General features: G+C 45.1%; 1 protein-coding gene and 1 pseudogene across 1 annotated transcript; both read left to right on the top strand.

The window, feature by feature from the left end:
• The first annotated feature begins 1,366 nt into the window (after nt 1-1,366).
• LOC102278627 (very-long-chain 3-oxoacyl-CoA reductase-B) lies at nt 1,367-14,864 on the top strand. The gene is made up of 11 exons (XM_070387535.1): nt 1,367-1,526; nt 1,856-1,902; nt 5,530-5,605; nt 5,898-6,008; nt 6,192-6,259; nt 12,161-12,205; nt 12,433-12,467; nt 12,686-12,767; nt 13,264-13,329; nt 13,842-13,991; nt 14,182-14,864. Exons 1-11 carry the CDS (start codon nt 1,367-1,369, stop codon nt 14,287-14,289), a joined length of 948 nt encoding a protein of 315 aa, XP_070243636.1. The 3' UTR covers nt 14,290-14,864.
• Nucleotides 14,865-15,206: 342 nt separating this feature from the next.
• Nucleotides 15,207-18,731, top strand: LOC102287543 (retinoblastoma-like protein 1; annotated as a pseudogene).
• Nucleotides 18,732-21,471: the final 2,740 nt, after the last annotated feature.

Genomic DNA, 21,471 nt, shown 5'->3' with positions numbered 1-21,471 from the left:
ATAACTCTAGGATGTGGTAACAGTTGCACAATCTTGTGAGTGCACCTAATGTCACTGAATTATGTCTATACTTTAAAAGGATTAAAATGGTAAAATTTATGTTACGTATATTTATTTTACCACAGCAATCGTGTCCAACTCTTTGAAACCCATGGACTGTGGCCTGCCTGGCTCCTCTGTCCATGGGATTCTCCAGGCAAGAATACCGGAGTGGGTAACTATTCCTTTCTCCAGGGGATCTTCCCGATCTAGGGATCGAACTGGGTCTCCTGCATTGCAGGCAGATTCTTTACTGTCTGACCTACCAGGGAAGCCCATTATTAAATAATAATACTATTTATTATAAATAATAAATATAATTTATGTTATTAAAGAATATCCATAATTATTAGATGATAATTACAATTTATTATTGTCAAATAATTCTTTCTAATTGTGGCGCTGGAGAAGACTTCTGAGAGTCCCTTGGACTGCAAGGAGATCAAGCCAGTCAATTCTAAAGGCAATCGATCCTGAATATTCATTGGAAGGACTGTTTCTGAAGCTGAAATTCTGGTACTTTGGCCACCTGATGTGAAGAGCTGACTCACTGGAAAAGCCCCTGATGCTGGGAAAGATTGAAGGCAGGAGAAGAAGGAGGCAACAGAGGATGAGATGGTTGGATAGCATCACCAACTCAGTGGACATGAATCTGAGCAAACTCCAGTAGATAGTGGAGGACAGAGGAGCCTAGCATGCTATTGTCCATGGGGTGGCAAAGAGTTGGACGCAACTTCGGGACTGAACAACAACAAATTATTCAATAATAAATGCGAAGAACAAGTGAAAAAAACAGAATTTGCAAAGGAGAAGTGAGGAGAAAGGTTACATAGAGCCATTGTAAGGCCTCTGGCTTTTATACTGCCCCGGCAGATAAGTTGTAGGTGAGGTTCTTCTGACAAACTGCATTGACAAACCCTGCCTGTCGGACACAACTTGGCGCCTGAACAACGATGTGATTGGTCCCTCGTTTCAGTTCTGGCCTTCACCCACCAACAGCGATATTGAGTTCAGTGACCCAAATGGAGGTTATCTGTGGGTACCCTTTGTCCAGCTCTGTTGGTTTAGAGGAGGCTGGATGTATGCTGGCTCTGCAGGCGTTGGGAGTGGACTTTGAGCTCAGATGTGGACCCATCAAGGGGCGGTACTAAGGCTATGGGCGTGGCTGTTGGTTAGACTAAACTCTCATTGGGCGTAGCTAGAGAGAGAGGTGGGGTGGAATGCTTGACTGGCAGTGTGGGTGGGGCTAACGCACAGGCTTCTAATAGCTGGCCCCGGAAAAAACCCCCTTGGTCCTAGGTCGGGTGATCTGTTGGTTGGGGTTGTGATGGAGGCGGAGTGGGATGCGCTGAGAGTGCTGGGAGCGGTCACAGCCCTGTTCCTGCTGCTGTGGGCGACCTGGGCTGTGGGCTCCACAGTCTATATTTACCTGCTGCCTCAGGCACGCCGGAGCAACCACTGGCTCCGGGCACACGGGGCCTGGGCAGGTAAGAAAGAAGGGCTCTGCACTAAGCAGGTAGAGGCGGGGCAGCAGGAACACGGACAGATGACTGGTGAGGACCCCTAGTCAGGGCAGAGGCCAGTGACCCCTGGAAGCATGACGGGTGAAGGCTGGAGATGCATGAAGTCCTCCAACCTGTCCGAGGTGTCAGAGCCCCTTGCCGATGAAAGAGGAGGACGAAAACCAGGAGGGTTGGGTCTCAGTGAGGAGGGTTCCCAGAAAAGGTGCAAAAGGGGACAAGAGGGACATGAAGTGGATGACGGGGGTAGGAGAGGCTGGGGATCCCCTCCTGCCCTTTCCTCCTCTCCTTTCTAGTGGTGACAGGAGCCACCAGCGGCATCGGCAAGGCTTACGCACATGAGGTGAGCCAGGGCTTGGGTGAGTGATGGGAGGGCTTCTCCTGTTTGCCTGTTGTCAGCTAAGTCTATCAGACTGAGAATGGTGTGCTCTCTCTGGTTCCCACAGACATCCTCTCCAGGGAGCCTTTCCTCTGCTCCTCAGGGTGGGGGCAGGTGTTTACACTGGGCTTCTTCTTATTTATTCATTCCAAACATATTTATATAGCACCTCCATGCACCAGGCATCTTCTAGATACTAGGGGGTACAACAGTAAACAAAATAGATTTTTTTTAAAAATCAGAAGACCTTGTCTTCTTGAAGCTTATGTTGTAGTGAGGGGAGATATGTGTAAGATAAACAAATGAAATGTATAATGTATCAAATACTGGAATAGTTGCTATCTTCTTCTCCAGGGGATCTTCCTGACCCAGGGATTGAACCCAGGTCTCCTGCATTGCAGGTGGTTTCTCTACTGCTTGAGCCACCAGGGAAGCCCACCAAATGGTTATAAGAGTTAAAGAGAGGGACTTCTGTGGTGGTCTAGTGGTTACGACTGTGCTTCCACTGCAGGGGGCAAGGATTCCATCTCTGGCCCCTGTGGGGAACTAAGATCCCACATGCCACGCAGTGTGGCCAAAAAAAAGAAAGAAATAGATTTAAAATTTTAAAAAGAGTTAAAGAGAAAAATAAATCAAGAAAGGAGAAGAGGGAGCCCTGGAGATGTGCCGGTTCCAATTTTTATATAGGGTAATCAAATATGTCACTGAGAAGGCAGCATTGAGCAAAGATGAGAAGGAGATGATGGATGGAATCTTGTGAATAACTGGGAGAAGGAATTTCCGGGAAGAAGAAATCACCAGTGCAAAGCTGCCGGGAGCCAGCACGGGAGTTCCCACCCATGACAAGGTCATGTAATCTTGGACCCTCGAGTTAATTCTTTTCTTGTTATGGCCCACCACACTTTTGCCCTATAGGAATGCAACATTATCTAATGCTTTCGGAGGGTGGCGCCTGACGTTAGAATAATCACCTTTAAAGAAAAATAAGTTTTCTGAAGAAAGGGTCATAAAATGTTAACTCGAGGGTCCAAGGTTACAAACATTAAAGCTACTCCTTACATTTCTATACACCAACTATATTAATCAATACACTCCCAGGGACACAGTAGGTAAGGGATATGGAAACTTGGCAGCAAGCATTAGCTCAACAAAGAAATCCTCTACTAGTTCTATTTTAACAATTTTAACTCTCTGAGAAGCTCTGCATTGTTAGAATATCTTAAGCTTCCCATGCCTCTCGTGGTTGGGAGGCTGTGAATATTAACAAACCTGTCAGGCAAGCTAGAAAGTCATCAGAGGGGTTTGAATTGAAACACTCCTATTATGTCCAGGAGACTTATTAACTAGAGTTTTAAGTTGATTTTCTTACAGAGAAAGGTGGTTGGGGATAGCCCCCCATTAATGTCAGAAGAGTTGGTGAAAGTCGTGAAATAGTAAAACAGACAGATTCTGGTTTTGGGGTAGATGCTCAGGCAGGCCCAGAGGGGCACCCCTCAAGTTCTGGCTCGCCTTGCCCACCAGAACTCTCCCACATGACCTTGTCATGGGTGGGGACTCCCGTGCTGGCTCCCAGCAGAGGTGATCATATGGTTTTCCTTCTTTAGTCTGATTATATGGTAAATTACATCAATTGATTTTGCAAAAGTTGAACTAACCCTGCATTCCTGCAATAAGCCCCAGCTTCAGCATTACCTCTTATCCTTTTTCTATATTGCTGGACTTGATTTACTCATATTTCATTGAGAATTTTTATGTCTAAGTTTATGAGGGGTATTAGTTTGTAGTTTTCTTGTCATCTTTGTTTGATTTTTGCTTTTAGGATAATGATGACCTCATAAAATAAATTACTTATAGGATTTGTGACCAGAATACCTCAAAGAATGGAGCTGCCATTACTGCAATGGAGTTGAACTGAGGAGAAGACCAGGTTTGGGGGAAGTGGAAAGGAGTCTAGTTTTGGACATTCTAAATTTGACATTTTGGACATTCTATCTTCCTTGGTAGCTCAGATTATAAAGAGTCTGCCCGCAATGCGGGAGACCCAGGTTTGATCCCTGGGTTGGGAAGATTCCCTGGAATAGAAATGGCAACCTCCAGTATTCTTGCCTAGGAAATCCCATGGACAGAGGAGCCTGGTGGGCTATATAGTCCATGGGGTTGCAAAGAGTTGGACATGACTGAGTGACTAACACACACATTTGAGACACCAGTTAGCTATCCAAGTTGTGAAGTTCCAGAAGTTGGAAATGCCATTCTGGAGTTCAGAATGGGTGGAGATAGAAATTGAAGCATCAACATCATAACAATGCCATTTAAAGTCCTAAGACTAGGGGGCCTCCCTGGTGATCCAGCGGTAAAGAATCCATTTGCTAGTGCAGGAGACATGAGTTTGATCCCTGGTCTGGGAAGATCTCACATGCTGAGGAGCAACTACATCCATGCCTCACAACTACTGAGCTTGTGCCCTAGAGCCTAGGAGCCACAGATACTGAGCCCATATCCTGCAAATACTGAAGCCCATGTGCCTACAGCCCGTGCTCTCCAATAAGAGAAGCCACTACAAAGAGAAACCTGAGCACTGTGACTAGAGAGTAGCCCCTGCCTGCCACCACTAAAGAAAAGCCCGCACAACAATGAAGACCCCGCACAGCCAAAAATAAATAAATACATAATATTGTAAAAAATAAAGTCCCAATACTAGGTGAGATGCCCATGGTAGTGGGTGTGGATGGAGAAGGGGAGCATAGTCTGAATCACCCCAAAGAGCTCCCTGGAGCACTCAAAGTTAAGAAGCACAGAAGATGAGGCACATGATCTGAGCCAGAGCAGGAGGGAAACCAAGGTTGGAAGAGATATCTGGGAAGCCAGGGGAAGAACGTTGCCTGGAGGAGGGGGGGTGATTGTGTCAGCTACTGCTGGGAGGTGCTGAGGACAGCACTGGGTTTATGACCGTGGAAGTTACTGTTGACGAGAGTGGTTTGGGTGGCACAGTCAGAGCAGGAGTCCAACTGGAGTGGGTACAAGCAGGCCCGGGAGAGAGCCAGGGTAAGCAGTTCTTAGAATGTTGAGTAAAGTGGGGTGGCGTGATGAGAAATGGGGGAACACGGAACAAAGAAGACCTTCTGGCAGGTCTGCATGTTGAACGGGAATCATCCAGAAAAGACAGAGCGTGATGCAGGGGGAAGATGGGAGAAAGCTGCAGCGATGTCCCTGAGTGGGCACGAAGGCAGGGGAGCCTAGTTGTTGTTTAGTCACTAAGTCATGTCCGACTCTCTTATGACCCCATGTACTGTAGCCCTCCAGGGCCCTCTGTACATGGGATTTCCCAGGCAAGAATACTTCATTCGGTGCACCCTGGACTGTGTGCTGTCCTTTAAGCTAGCCAGCCTTTGTGCAAGGGCCTCTGCACTTGTTGTTCCTTCTGCCTGGAATACTCTGGCCCCAGAATGCATGCTCCGCGAGGGCCGACTTCCCTTATTTCTCTTTTACTCACCTCTGCATCGGCAGCGCCTGCAACAGCGCAGCACGCTGTCAGCACACAGTAAATATTTGTGGCTTTCGTGAATAAATAAACGAATGCATCTCCTGCAGCTCGCCCGGAGAGGTCTGAACGTCGTCCTCATCAGTCGAGACCTGAGCAAGTTGAAGCACGAGGCAAAGGAGATAGGTCAGTAGAGGAAAGGAGGGGAGCTCGGAAACGCGGCCCTCCTGGCTTAAGGACTGAGGTTGGACGTTGGGGCGGGGAGGGGTATGGGCGTGGTCGGAGGCGTGGTCGGGGCGTGGTCGAGGTGGGTGCAGGGAGCAGGCTCCCAGTGCCTCTGGGGCCTCCGAAGGATGGGGTAAGGGCCTGGGGCTGAACTGAGACTGGAGTGAGATGCAGGCAGAGATGAATTACAGCCAAAAGCCTGGCTCCCACTGCCTCTCCCCTTCGCCCCCTCAACCTCTCACACACTTCCCAGAGGGGCTTTACGGCAAAAGAACACGAGTGATTCAGGTGGATTTCACCGGGGGCTTGGAAATCTACGAGACCATTGAGGCAGGACTGAAGGGCCTGGAGGTCGGAGTACTGGGTATGTCCCCGAGCCCGTTGGGAGAAGCGCTGCTCTCAGCCGTCCCCACCCCCCCACCCCCGGCTCACCCTGACCCCGGAACACTCTCCTGGTCGCCCTTTCGGGCAAACACTTCCCTTTGCCCCCGCCCGGTGTCCCTGGGACTGTTGGAGTGACACAAGCACTTTGTCCCCTCTCATTCAGTAAACAACGTGGGCCAAAAATATACACCCCGCTTGAGTAAACTGCTCGACTGTGAGGACATGGCCAAAGTGAGTATCACCGAGAACTAGTCCGCGGGACCTCCGCCTTACACTGCTCCCTCTGTTGGAAAACCCCGCGCAGTACACTAGCTTGATCAAGTGGAGAGCTAGGGAATCTATGCTCTCCTTCCACGGGGCGCCCTTCTACAGTGCTCAACCAGGACCACTGTCTAAATTGAATCTGGTTCTGCCCGTTTTATATTCTCCGATGCTAACTTTCTGGAGAAATGACGGACTTCCCTGGCGGTCCAGTGGTTAAGACTCCATGCTTTCAATGAAGGGTTGGGGGCGGGGCGGGGGCGGTGTGTGAGTTCTGTCTCTGGTCGGGGAAATAAGACCTCACATGGCCAAAAAAAGAGTAGGGGGCGGGGAATGAGCCACGTGGGAAAATCAGCGCCTCAGTCTCATATCTATAAAATGGAATCAGTGTTTTTTGCTGACCTCGTAGAGCTGATAAGATAATATCAGCTGATAAGACAACATAAGGCACATAAACCTAAGTTGTGTGCTCCATAAATGAGGGCTATTAGACATAGACAAAACAGCAGATCAGGATGGCTTTTAAATTCTCTATTGTTAGTTCTAATCATGTTAGTTTAAGACGTATGTTGTGGGAGTGGGTCCGGTAAAAGTATCTAAGGCCTTGATAAGACTAGGGAGTGGGGGCACTCTCCGTCCTCCTTCTGATGTCTATGTCAGAAGCTTTCCCTGTCCCTTTATCGCGTTAGTAAAACTTTGCTACACACAAAAAAATAAATGAATAAATTCTAAATATTATTATTTCAAGAGGAATGCATAAGGGAGTGGGAAGGAGGTCCAAGAGGGAGGGGATATATGTATACACAGAGCTGATTCACTTCGTTGTACAGCAGAAACTACCACAACATTGTAAAGCAATTATGCTTCAATAAAAATTAATCTGTGATAACAGAAGTCAGAAAAGGAAAAGAAGGCACAGGCTCATTTTAGAAAATGCAAGGAGAATCAGCCTGTGTATTCTGCCTCTGGTCTTAGAGGAAGTTGTGACTGAAGACTAACCCTGCAAATGAGAACGAGTAGAAGAGCTGGATAAAATAGTTTTAAAATAACTGTTTGAAGGCATCAACCTACTAAGGCAACGAGGAATTGTCACATCAAGATTTGAGGGAAAAGAGAAGCCAAGAGAGGTGAAATCTGACATTTGAAGCAACATTTCCCTTCAACATGGATAGTGTTGAAGCTGCAACAAATAACGTAGCACATGCTTTGGAAAATATCTCAGATTTTAGGTTGGAATCCTGAACACTGTAATCCAGGAGTTAGGGTAAAGTAAGTTTCATAGGCCCTGGAAGAGGGCATGGGAACCCACTTCAGTATTCTTGCCTGGAGAATCCCATGGACAGAGGAGCTTGATGGGCTACAGTCCAGCGGGTCCCAAAGACTTGGAGATGACTGAGCGACTAAGCACAGCACAGCAGAAGGTTTCATAGGAACTGAAGCCAATTTTCAGGTAATCCTAATTCCACTGGGATTATGTGGATCTGATATTTTAGCACCCTCTAGTTTAGCTACCTGGGAGATGCAAAACCAAACCATTTGTAGAGAAAAATGATGTAGTCCAGAGACTCAAAATAGCTGTTAAATTTTTTTAATATTAAATATCCAGCACCAAAAAAATATAACCAGGAATATTAGAAGAAAATTCATGATTGAACACAAGAGAAATAATAATGTAACAAGGTCCACATGGAGCCAGGGTAATGGAAATATCAGCATAAATTTTTTAAAAATTGTGACATATATAACATAAAACTTGCCATTTTAACCATTTTAGAGTTTGCAACTTAGTGGCATTAAACACATTCACAATGTAGTACAGCTGTCAGCACTGTGTATTTCCAAAACTTTTCCATCATCCCAAACAGAAACTCATTAAGCAGTATAAGTTAAATGCTGCTGCTAAGTCGCTTCAGTCGTGTCCGACTCTGTGCGACCCCATGGACTGCAGCATGAAATAATCATGCAGAACAGGCTTCTCCGTCCATGGGATTCTCCAGGTAAGAACACTGGAGTGGGTTGCCATTTCCTTCTCCAACGCATGAAAGTGGAAAGTGAATTCGATCAGTCGTGTCCAACTCTTAGCGACCCCATGGACTGCAGCCTACCAGGCTCCTCCATCCATGGGATTTTCCAGGCAACAGTACTGGAGTGGGGTGCCATTGCCTTCTCCCATAAGTTAAATACAGGATCTGTAAGTTAAACAGGTCCTATTAAGCTGTGTCTCCACATTCTTCCCTATTCCCTGGTAACATCTATTTCTACTTTCTGTGTCTACAAGCTTGCTAGTTCTAGATACCTCATACAGGAGAAATCACAGAATAGTTTTCCTTTGGTGTCTGGCTTATTTCAGTTAGCATAATGTTTTCAACTTCATCTGTGTTGTTATCAAATATCAGAATTTCATTCTTTTTCTTTTCTTTGCTTTTAAGTTATGGCAAATATATATAACTTAAATTTTGTCATTTTGACTCATGTGTGCAGTTCAGTGGTCTTGTGTACACTCAGATTGATGTGAAACAATAACCTCCATCCATCTCCAGAACTTTTTCAGCTCTCTACCTGTTCAACAGTAACCCCCAGTTCCTAACTACCTGCAGGTCCCGGAAACCACCATTCTGTCTCTATGAATTTGACTATTCTAGATGCCTCATATAAGTGGAATCATACTGTATTTATTCTTTTGGGCCTGATTTGTTTCACTTCAGTTCAGTTCAGTTCAGTTCAGTCACTCAGCCGTGTCCGACTCTTTGTGACCCCATGAATCGCAGCACGCCAGGCCTCTCTGTCCATCACCAACTCCTGGAGTTCACTCAGACTCACGTCCATGGAGTCAGTGATGCCATCCAGCCATCTCATCCTCTGTCGTCCCCTTCTCCTCCTGCCCCCAATCCCTCCCAGCATCAGAGTCTTTTCCAGTGAGTCAACTCTTCGCATGAGGTGGCCAAAGTATTGGAGTTTCAGCTTTAGCATCATTCCTTCCAAAGAAATCCCAGGGCTGATCTCCTTCAGAATGGACTGGTTGGATCTCCTTGCAGTCCAAGGGACTCTCAAGAGTCTTCTCCAACACCACAGTTCAAAAGCATCAATTCTTCGGCGCTCAGCCTTCTTCACAGTCCAACTCTCACATCCATATATGACCACTGGAAATACCATAGCCTTGACTAGATGGACCTTTGTTGGCAAAGTAACGTCTCTGCTTTTGAATATGCTATCTAGGTTGGTCATAACTTTCCTTCCAAGGAGTAAGCGTCTTTTAATTTCATGGCTGCAGTCACTATCTGCAGTGATTTTGGAGCCCAGAAAAATAAAGTCTGACACTGTTTCCACTGTTTCCGCATCTATTTCCCATGAAGTGGTGGGACCGGATGCCATGATCTTCGTTTTCTGAATGTTGAGCTTTAAGCCAACTTTTTCACTCCCCACTTTCACTTTCATCAAGAGGCTTTTTAGTTCCTCTTCCCTTCCTGCCATAAGGGTGATGTCATCTGAATATCTGAAGTTATTGATATTTCTCCTGGCAATCTTGATTCCAGCTTGTGTTTCTTCCAGTCCAGCATTTCTCATGATGTACTCTGCATATAAGTTAAATAAGCAGGGTGACAAAATACAGCCTTGACGTACTCCTTTTCCTATTTGGAACCAGTCTGTTGTTCCATGTCCAGTTCTAACTGTTGCTTCCTGACCTGCATACAGATTTCTCAAGAGGCAGGTCAGGTGGTCTGGTATTCCCATCTCTTTCAGAATTTTCCACAGTTTATTGTGATCCACACAGTCAAAGGCTTTGGCATAGTCAATAAAGCAGAAATAGATGTTTTTCTGGAACTCTCTTGCATTTTCCATGATCCAGTGGATGTTGGCAATTTGATCTCTGGTTCCTCTGCCTTTTCTAAAACCAGCTTGAACATCAGGAAGTTCACAGTTCACGTATTGCTGAAGCCTGGCTTGGAGAATTTTGAGCACTACTTTACTAGCGTGTGAGATGAGTGCAATTGTGTGGTAGTTTGAGCATTCTTTGGCATTGCCTTTCTTTGGGATTGAAATGAAAACGGACCTTTTCCAGTCCTGTGGCCATGGCTGAGTTTTCCAAATTTGCTGGCATATTGAGTATAGCACTTTCACAGCATCATCTTTCAGGATTTGAAATAGCTCAACTGGAATTCCATCACCTCCACTAGCTTTGTTCGTAGTGATGTTTTCTAAGGCCCATTTGACTTCACATTCCAGGATGTCTGGCTCTAGATGAGTGATCACACCATTGTGATTATCTGGGTCGTGAAGATCTTTTTTGTACAGTTCTTCTGTGTATTCTTGCCATCTCTTCTTAATATCTTCTGCTTCTGTTAGGTCCATACCATTTCTGTCCTTATCGAGCCCATCTTTGCATGAAATGTTCCCTTGTTTCACTTAGCATAGTATTTTCAGGGTCCATCCATGTCACAGCCTGTGTCCCAATTTTCTTTTTAAGGCTGAATAATATTCCATCATATGTATTAATATGTATCACCCTTTATCTCTTCACCTCTTGATAGATACTTGGGTTGTTTCCACCTATTACTAGGCTGTTGGGAATAATGCTGCTATGAACTGTTGATGCACCAATATCTGTTTTGGTACCTGCTTTTTATTACCCAAACTTTAAACTTTTTATTTTGTATTGGGGTATAGCCAATTAGCAATGTTGTGGTAGTTTCAGGTGGACAGCGAAGGGACTCAGCCATACATACACATGTATCCATTCTTCCCCAAACTCCCCTCCCATTCAAGCTGGCACATAACATTGAGCAGAGTTCCACATACTATACGATAGGTCCTTGTTGGTTATCCATTTTAAATACAGCAGTGTTGGGTACCTGCTTTTAATTCTTTTGGGCATACACCCAGAAGTGGAAATGATGGATGCAAGATTAGTCTGGCTAATATCAGGGTTCCTTGAGAGTCCATATGAATTTTGGGCAGGGTTTTTCTTTCTGCAAAATATGCTACTAGGATTTTAATAGCAGTTGCATTGAATCTTTTAAAAAATATTTTATTTATTTATTTGGTTGTGCTGGGTCTTAGTTGCAGCTGTGGGATCTTTTAGTTTGGCCTGTGAGTTCTAGTTCCCTGACCAGGGATTGAACCTGGCCCCCTGTATTGTGAATGTAGAGTCTTAGCCACTGGACCACCAGTGAAGTCCCAATACTTCCTTTATGCGGGTAGAAGCTAAAGATTTGTGTTCAGTTTTTACTCTAAGATTTGTGCACTTTGGTATGTATATGGTATGCATTTATAAATAGTTTACTGATCAGAAAATCCAAAGAGAGAAGTTTACGAAATGAAGGTGAAAATCTCCCTTCTCCCTTCAATCTTCCCCAAATGCGCCCCCCAGTTTAAAATAGAGATAGATTTTTCTCTTTATGCCTACAGAAGGATGTATATGTAATTTTTACCCAAATGGCGGCAGCCTGTTGTTCTGCACTTTACCTTTCACAAGTAGACATGTATCTCGGGGATCATTTTAATCAGAATAATTAGCTGATCTATTCTTTTTACTTGTTGTTCAGTGGTCTATCCATGGGCTACCCAGTGTTTATTTATTCATCCCAGTATTGAAGGATATTCAGGATGTTTCCTGGTATATCTGACTACAAATTGTGTTATAATGTGTATTTTTGGACATATGCATTCCCCACATATGTGAGTATCTTAGAAAGGAATACATTTCCAGAAGTGGAGTCGATGCGTTGAAGTTTATGTGTATATTAAATTCTAGTAGATGCAACTTTTAAAAACTGTGTTCCACATTAAAAGAAAAGTAAGCTAGAAAATATGGGAGTTGTGGCAGAGTTGTGGTGAAGGAAAGGACTGATTGGTTCCATTTTCTTCCCTTAGAAACTCCAGGATATTATAAACTGCAACATGGTGTCTGTGGCCCAGGTGAGTCAGGGCTAGGAGGGACTGGGTTCAGAGTCAGCGTAGCTCTGACCACTCTGGGTGGTCCTCAATATCCCACAGTACTGGACTTGGCATGGAGGCAGTGCTAGTGGAATAGTCCCTGATGGAAAGTAGGGGGACAGGAGTGAACTTGAGGAGGGGGCAGGAGTCTGGGCAGGTGAAGGCAGTGGAAAGAAGGAAAGACAGGATCCTCTTCATTCGTCCTGCAGATGACTAGAATCCTCCTGCCCGGAATGGTCAGCAGGTAAGAGGCAGTCTCTTTGTTTTTCACTCTGGATCTTTCCCCATCCAACCTCTGGCTATTTCTATTCCCCAGCTCTCCCATTCACATGTCCAACTCTTCCCTATCTCTCTGATCTTTCTGATTAGCACAGCGACTAAAGGGTGGGGAGGTGGGCAAATCACTGAGACCCTCTTCCCCGTTGGCAGTGACTGCCTTCCAACTAATGCTTCCTCCTCCAGGGGCAAAGGCATCATCATCAACATATCTTCAGTAGCTGACAGGAGGCCCTATCCATATTTAGCAGTGTATGCGGCCACCAAGGTACCCAGACCCACAGATCGGGCACAGGCTGGCTGCCATGCTGTTATTCCTACAGTAGCCCTTAATTCTGGCCCTGAGGTTATGGCGGAAAAGACCGGAATGTGTGTGTGTGTGTGTATGTGATGTTTCATCAGAGTCTGAAGCTATTAATAGGTCAGATATCTGGGGCACAGTCCAGTGGGCAAGTCAGATTTTGTGTTCTTTTTTTAAGAGCAAAGAAAGCTAGGATTTCGAGAACCGGTTAGGTGGGAGGAGGTCAGGGAATATACAGAGAATGGCGCGGCTGGAATGGAGACTGAGGAGTATGGGAACAAAAGGAGGGCTTAGAGCAAAGAAACTTGCGGGTGTTAAGGCGAGAACTTGAGCCCTGAGGGAGGGGCCCCTCCGGGAACGGGGGAAGGTTCTAGGATACGGATGGCACGCCGGGACAGGGGGCGGGCTGGAGGACTCGACGCGGAAAGCTCGTCGTCCTGGGACCCTCCTTTCTTCTCCGCAGGCCTTTGTGCGAAGCTTCTCCGTGGCCGTGGGGGTAGAGTACCGCTCCAAAGGTGTCATCGTGCAGGTGCCTGACTCCGGAGGGAAGGAGCTCGAGAGGGGCAGGAGTGGCAACTCTTGAGGGGAGGGCTCTGAGGGAGGAGGAGCTTGGATTCAGTGGAGGCTCCTAGGAGGAGGGGCGGGCTGGGAATGAGGTGGGGGTGAGGTCTGAAAGAGGACCGCGACTCAGTCTCAAAAAGCTTCGGTGGATGTAAATCAACTATACTTCAGTAAAATTTAAGAAAGAAAGGAAGGGAAGGGAGGGGAAAAAAAGAGGGAGAGAGAAGAAGGGAGGAAGGAAGGAAAAGAGAGAGAAAGAGGGAAGAAGGAAGGAAGAACCTTTTTTAAGAAAAAGCTTCCGTGGAACCAAAGTCGCAAGGGGTGGGTTCTCGAGGGGGCGTGGTCCTGGAGGCGTGGTCAGCACATACCTGGGGGCGTGGTCCGCAAGAGGGGTGGGATTCAGGGATTCTCGGAGAGGGCCCGGGAGCTTAGGCTTGGGAGGGAAGGGAGTTCTTATCTTGGCCCCTTTCTTACCTGCAGACAGTGAGCCCCTTTTTGGTTGAAACAAATATGACCTATCCCATGAAAAAGGGACTGCTCGTAGTGAGCTCCGAAGACTTCGCTCGGCAAGCATTGGACACGCTTGGCCTCACTTCCGAAACCACTGGGTGCCTCAGCCACGCTGTGCAGGTGCTTTCCTGGGGGCAGTCCTAGGGTGCGAGCTGGATGGAACAGCCCCTGGTGCGGGTCCACTAGTCCTCAGAAAGGGGGAGACGGACAGAGAAGGGGAGGGCCCCTAGCCCGGGCTGGGGAGCCGGGAGAGGAGAGGGGAGACTCAAGAATGGGGCGTGTCTTGATCCTTGGTACCTCTCCTTCCCAGGATTTCCTGCTGACCATGCTCCTGCCCAGTTGGTTTTTTATCAGTCCTAGAGGATTTTTTCTGTTGGAGAGCTGTAATGTAGCAGGATTCCTTTCTCAAAGAACTTGACTAAAGGCCTTGAAGGTGTGACCGCATGTCTGTCGTCCCCCGCCCCTTACCAGAGTCCTAAACCAGAATCGTTGTTAGGGAGACCTCCCACCGGACAAACAGACCAGTGGAATGGAATTGGTCTTCCAAATACACGGACATTAGTGACAACTGCAGCATCTCAACTCTCTGGCAGCAAAATGGAGCTCTTAATATATGCCGCTAAGACTAGATAGATATTTGGAGAAAAACAAATATACACACACACATAATATATATGTACAAATATAGCTTGTAGCCATGATGGCTGCACAACTTTGTGAAATACTAAAACCCACTAAATTGTACACAATTAAAAAGGGTGAATTTTATGGTATGTGAATTAAATCTCGATAAAAATACTTTTAAAACAGAGAGCCCCTGTGTATGTATGTATGTATGTGTATATATATATATGTATAAAGTTGGGTTTAGTTCTCACACCATGTACCTGCATAAACTCCAAATAAATTAGAAATCCCTAAATCTCTGTGTGAAAGTGGAAACACATCAACTAGAAGAATCCATGAATGAATTTCTTTCCATCTTGAAAGGGGGAGAATCTTTTATTATTAATATTGAAAATTAAAAGCAGCAAAAAAAAATTGAACTGTAGTTAATGACATACAGGCTGATTACTTAGGAAAAGTGTACTGACGTCTGTAATTTACTTTGAAATGCACTGAAAAGTTAGATGGATAGAGTAAATAGAAATACGGTTAGACAAGTATGGCAAAGTGTTGGTAACAGAATCTAAGTGGTAGACACATGTACACCTCTTTCGACTTTCTTGCATCTTGAAATTTTCCATAATAAAATGTTGGGAGAAATCCAGGAGCAATAAAATTAAATTTATAAATAAACCGACTTAAGCAGATTTAGAAGTCACTTAAGATGATATGCTTTTTATCACATTTCCGGTGAAGGACAGGCTCGGAACCCTGGAGAAGAAACGGACTTCTTTGAGGCGAAGCGCGGATGTAGACCATCTAGACCATCGAAGAGCCGTCGTTCTTAGCACGTCTTGGTGCGGGTGGTTGTGGGTAGCGCTCAGCGGAAGGAGGATAAACAAGGGCGGGCACCAGGCTGAGGCAGGTGGAGGCGGTCGCGCGATCTGGGTGGCGCTGCGGTCCTTGTGCCCGGAGCTGAACCTGGACGAGGGGAACACAAGCTGACTCCGCCGCCATCCAGGACGTGCTAGAGGAAGTTACACACTGGTCGGCTTGTTCGTTACCTGTCGCCTGCCTCAAAAGCATTATCCCCACAGTTGGAAACCGTACCTTGGAAGGAAATTAAGCGAAATGCAATTTTGAGGTGTCTACTGTAATTTTCAAAAAATTTGAGCCAATTTTTAAAGATGTGTTTCAAAATCCGTGTGAAGAGCCACCAAAGTTACCACGAAGCAGGAAGCAGAGGATTCCTTGCAGTGTTAAGGAGCTTTTTAATTTTTTTTGAACACTTTGTTTATACTCAGGATAATTTTCATATGATTGGAGATGATTTAGTAAACTTTAATCATTTCCTTCTGTGCTGCTTGGATCTGATTTTCGCCAGTGACATTATATGCCCAAATAGATGAGACTCCTTGAATTCATCTTTAAAGGTTTACCGTCCTGATTTTCATATTGCTGATTTTAGAGCTTCTGTATAGCCTCTCTGTATCACTGCTGTACTGTGTGAACTATAGCCAGAGGGATAAAAGAACACTACTTTAAGCCGTAGGTTTCAAAACTATTTGACAGGAAGACTTTAAAGGAGAGAATGCCTCCAGGGCCTTTCCAGTTTACTGACAATAGCGAAGCAGTGAACACGGAGTGTGAAGAATATGTTTTAACTGTTGGTGGTTATGATGAGAAGCTCTTTTGGGGAGAATATGCAGAAGAGGAAATAAACTCCTGGAAGGTTCACTGGTGATGCCCTGTTTGGCAACTGACAACCCAGACTACTGTGGCGTGTAACCGTCAACAATACTTTGAGACAAACAAACGTTATTTATACCTTCTACCCTACTGACAGGACAGAAGTATTTAAGAAAAAAAGTAGAATCATTAACTCCTATTGCTTCAGTCACTCAAAGTGTGAGCTGATTACAGAGTATTGTGGCTGGATCGAAAAATGCACCAAGAAACCAAGTTATAAATACTTTTGAGTCTTGTTTGTGTAATCCTAGAGAAAACATAATGAAACATAATGAAACTCTGCCAACACTATACTCAATCAACAGATGAACAGCCAGAATCTTGCATATACTTTGCTGTAAACAAACAGGAATTTGCAGAAATTTTGTGTTATAAAATATTAGAGACCGCAATAGACATGTCAGTTATTTTAGAGCAGGATATATATTTTTCATCATTCCTTGATGGCCTGTTGTTGGAAATTGTCCTCTTTGCCTATAGCTCACTTCGTACTTTTCTCTGGATTGCTAAAGTTTTTAATCTGTGGCCATTTTATTCTTATAAGGTTATAGAGGTGGTGGAGTGACAGTGGAAACAGTGACAGACTTTATTTTCTTGGGCTCCAAAATCACTGCAGATGGTGACTACAGCCATGAAATTAAAGGATGGTTGCTCCTTGGAAGGAAAGCTATGACAAACCTAGACAGCATATTAAAAAGCGGAGATATTACTTTGCTGACAAAGGTTCATCTAGTCAAAGCTATGGTTTTTCCAGTAGTCATGTATGGATATGAGCGTTGGACTATACAGAAAGCTGAGTGCCTAAGAATTGATGCTTTTGAACTGTGGTGTTGGAGAAGACTCTTGGGAGTCCCTTGGACTGCAAGGAGATCAAACCAGTCAGTCCTAAAGGAAATCAATCCTCTGGAAAGACTGATGCTGAAGCTTGAAACTCCAGTACTTTGGCCACCTGATGCGGAGAACTGACTCATTGGGAAAGGCCCTGATTTGGGGAAAAATTGAAGGCAGGAGGAGAAGGGGATGACAGAGAATGAGATGATTGGATGGTATCACTGATTTGAGGGACATGAGTTTGAGCAAGCTCTGGGAGTTGGTGATGGACAGGGAAGCCTGGCATGCTGTAGTCCATGGGGTCACAAAAAGTTGGACACGACTGAGTGACTGAACTGAAGTGATCAGATCAGATCAGTCGCTCAGTTGTGTCCGACTCTTTGGGACCCCATGAATCACAGCACGCCAGGCCTCCCTGTCCATCACCAACTCCCCGAGTTCACTCAGACTCACGTCCATCGAGTCAGTGATGCCATCCAGCCATCTCATCCTCTGTCGTCCCCTTCTCCTCTTGTCCCCAATCCCTCCCAGCATCAGAGTCTTTTCCAATGAGTCAACTCTTCGCATGAGGTGGCCAAAGTACTGGAGTTTCAGCTTTAGCATCATTCCTTCCAAAACTAAGCCATGCCCGTGGGGCAGCCCAAGATGGGCGGGTCATGGTGGAGAGATCTGACAGAATGTGGTCCGCTGGAGAAGGGAATGGCAAACCACTTCAGTATTATTGCTTTGAGAACCCCATGAACAGTATGAACTGAAGTGATAGAGGTAATGATCTGCTCAGAAGAGGGACTCTCCAGGGACATGGCGAAACACCTGAACAGCATCGAAGAACAGATTTTAGAGAATTTAGTATGGAGTCATGATTCTGCACTGTGGGAGGCTCTCCATGCTTCTGCAAAGTTCCTACCTGTGAAGACGTCATATTCCCAAATAATTTTGAAACAGGAGGTAGGGACATCTTTCCCATGATGCCAGTGTCTCCTGGGTCAAAGAAATGGATGACCTTGTCATCCAAGGGTCAAAGAAATTTGGACTGACAGTGGAAGTCTTCAAAAGGGTAGGGAGCTGTTGTCTCCAGTTTCTGTCCATGAACGCTACAGTTCTACGGCTGGGAGTGCTAAGAGACTTTGTGGGGAAGACTCCCCCCAAAGGAAACGCATAAGGACAGGATCATAACAGAGGGAACAAAATAGAAATTTGTTCCTTCTTTAAGCATTACCGCTGAAAATATGTCAGTTTCACCCAGACATTGTCTTCTGTTAATGGCCAGAGACATAGACTAGGGACTGCTGCTACGTCGCTTCAGTCGTGTCCAGCTCTATGCGACCCCATAGACGGCAGCCCACTAGGCTCCCCTGTCCTTGGGATTCTCCAGGCAAGAACACTAGAGTGGGTTGCTATTTCCTTCTCCAATTAGAATAGGGACAACAGGACATAAAATTACAGTCCCATTGCATACAATCCAGCAAATGATGCTGGATCGATCACACTGATATCCGTTTCCATGGATGGGTCAGTCCTTACGCCAAAGAGTGCTCTGCTGTCTAAATTCAGTGCAGCGCTTCTAAGAGTTTGAAAGGTATCAACAACGTGATAAGGCAAGGTGAGCAGAGAACCAAGAAATGGGCAATAGGGACTTCCCTGGTGGTCGGCAGTTAAGACTCTGTGTCTCCAATGCAGGGGACACAGTTTCCATCCCTGGTTGGAAAACTAAGGTCTTACGTGCCTTGGCCAAAAAATATAAAAGCAAGCAATAGCTATCGATGGTGTTGTAGAATCACCAACCATCAAGAAAATGATGATGTGTTACTTAAATAACTACAGGATGTTGTCAGTGAAAGAGCAGATCATTAGCCCCTCCCCATTTCTATGATAAAAGCACTTTCAGGATGTTTTACAGAAAGTTGGGGCTCTGTTTTGCAAAACATTCAGCCCTTGTAAGTAGTAAATATCACTGAGTTACAAGAAAACTTGCATCAAAATTAAGCGGGATTTTTTAAAACATTTGTCCAAAATGTAGTTGCAGATATATTTGAGTTGGATTGCAAACAAATGTTTTAAGTACCTTCTAAACATGTTAATAGTCATAGTTTTTCTTTTCTTTTTTTTTTTTTTTTGGCCACACCACGTGGCCTGAAGGGATGGATCTTAGTTCCCTGATAAGGGATCAAACTCTTGGCTCCTGCAGTGGAAGCAGGAAGTCTTAACTCCTGGACCACCAGGGAAGTCCCAAAGTTTTTAACATATTTGTTCTTTGGGTTTTTCTGATGAAGTAAGGAGAAACTTCATCATTTTATAGCCCACTTTTTAAAATAATCAAATGTCTTCTCCTTCTAGGCTTCATACTATGAGGGTGAATAATCTGTTTTTGGCAAGTATGCTTTGAGAGGCTTATGTTCCCAGTTTAATGTTGGGCAGGAGTCGGGTCCCATAGCATCTAGGGTAGAGGAGATGCACCAGCCTGTCTTTGACCCAGCGTGGTAACTGTACATTCAGGTGCCAGGACCATTCTGGGCTGTCCAGACTCTTCTCATGCCCTTCCTCTCCTCGAATAGAGGTAGATTTATACCTGAACCCCCTCACAATCTCCACGACTTACTTTCCAACCCTAAGCCCTCTTAGCCTGGTGTCACAACCTAGCAAGAGAGATACTTGCTCCTTTTTAAAATTACTATCATTTTGTTTTCTAAGCCATTAACTTAATTATATATGATTATATTATGTCATATAATTCTCAAAATAGGAAGCTGCTTCTCAAGCCAATAGAGTAAAATACAGAAAGGAGTTGTTAGAAACTGAATTTCCTATTAGTGAGATAATACCATGATAATAGGGGAGATGTTCTTTCTGAGGTCTTAATAGGAATGTTCATTCTCAGTGTCTTAATTGATCCCCTAAGAATAGTTGCCGGAGAAGGCACTGGCGACCCATTCCAGTACTCTTGCCTGGAAAATCCATGGGCAGAGGAGCCTGGTAGGCTGCAGTCCATGGGGTTGCTGAGGGTCGGACACGACTGAGCGACTTCATTTTCACTTTTCACTTTTCACTTTCATGCATTGGAGAAGGAAATGGCAACCCACTCCAGTGTTCTTGCCTGGAGAATCCCAGACATGGGAGCCTAATGGGCTGCTGTCTATGGGGTCGCACAGAGTTGGACATGACTGAAGCGACTTAGCAGCAGCAGCAGCAAGAATAGTTGAAACCTTTTCCAAAACCACAGTAATATCACCTCATACCTTTTAATTATACTATATACATCAATGAAACATCTGCATAGTACTCCCCTCTCTTTGTTCTCAGCTTCATTGCTACTTTGTAAGTTTCCCATTAGGGTTTTTATAAAGCAATTCTCTTTTTTTCAAACTTTAAACTTTTATCTTGTATTAGGTTATAGCTGATTAATGGATTTCCCTGGTGGCTCAGACAGTAAAGAATCTGCCTGCAATGCAGGAGCCCCAGGTTCGATCCCTGGGTCAGGAAGATCCTGTGGAAAAGGGAATGGGATCCCACTCCCGTATTCTTGCCTGGAAAATTTCGTGGACAGAGGAGCCTGGTGGGCTACAGTCCATGGTGTTGCAGTCAGACACAGCTGAGCAACTAACACACACGCACACACATAGCTGATTAACAATGTTGTGATAATTTCAGGTGAATAGCAAGGAACTCAGCCATACGTACACATGTATTCATTCTCCCCCAAACCCCGCTCCCATCCAGACTGGCATATTACATTGAGTAGAGTTTCATGTCACATGTGTGTTCAATAGTCCTTGTTGGTTATGCATTTTGAACATAGCAGAGTATATGACCTTCCCAAACCCCCTATTCTTTTTTTTTCTTTACTTATTTATTTGGCTGCACTGGTGGCTGTGTGAGGCTTTCTCTAGCTGCAGTGTGCTGCTTCTCATTGTGTTGGCTTCTCTTGTGGAGAAGCCCCCACAGGCTGTAGGTGTGGGGGCTTCAGTAGTTACGGTTCCTGGGCTCTAGAGCACAGGCTCAACAGTTGCGATGCATGGGCTTAGCTGCCCTGCAGCAGTGTGCAATCTTCCTGGACGAGGGATTGAACCTGTGTCTCCTGAATTAGCAGGCAGATTCTTAACCGCTGGACCACCAGGGAAGTCCCCCATTAGGGTGTGATCCCTGGGCCCCTTAAGGATGTTTTCCAGGGCTAGGGGTGCAGCTTTCCAAAGAATCAATGGTTCAGTATTCACGTTTTCTAGTGTGTTTCCAGGATCTAGAATGACATGGATAAGCAGGTCTTAATTTTGACAAAATGTTATCAAATTTACCGAGTCACCAGGGAAACCCTATGTATGTTTATTAAATTGCAAACCTTATTTTCTTAATGCAGAGTATTTAACTCTAACCCTGGCTAATTTGAATTAGTCTAAGATTTGGCTGTGAATTAGTAATT

This window comes from Bos mutus, chromosome 18, assembly GCF_027580195.1.
Source record: "Bos mutus isolate GX-2022 chromosome 18, NWIPB_WYAK_1.1, whole genome shotgun sequence".
Taxonomy (NCBI): Eukaryota; Metazoa; Chordata; class Mammalia; order Artiodactyla; family Bovidae; genus Bos; species Bos mutus.
This window is presented reverse-complemented; position numbering and strand designations above follow the sequence as displayed.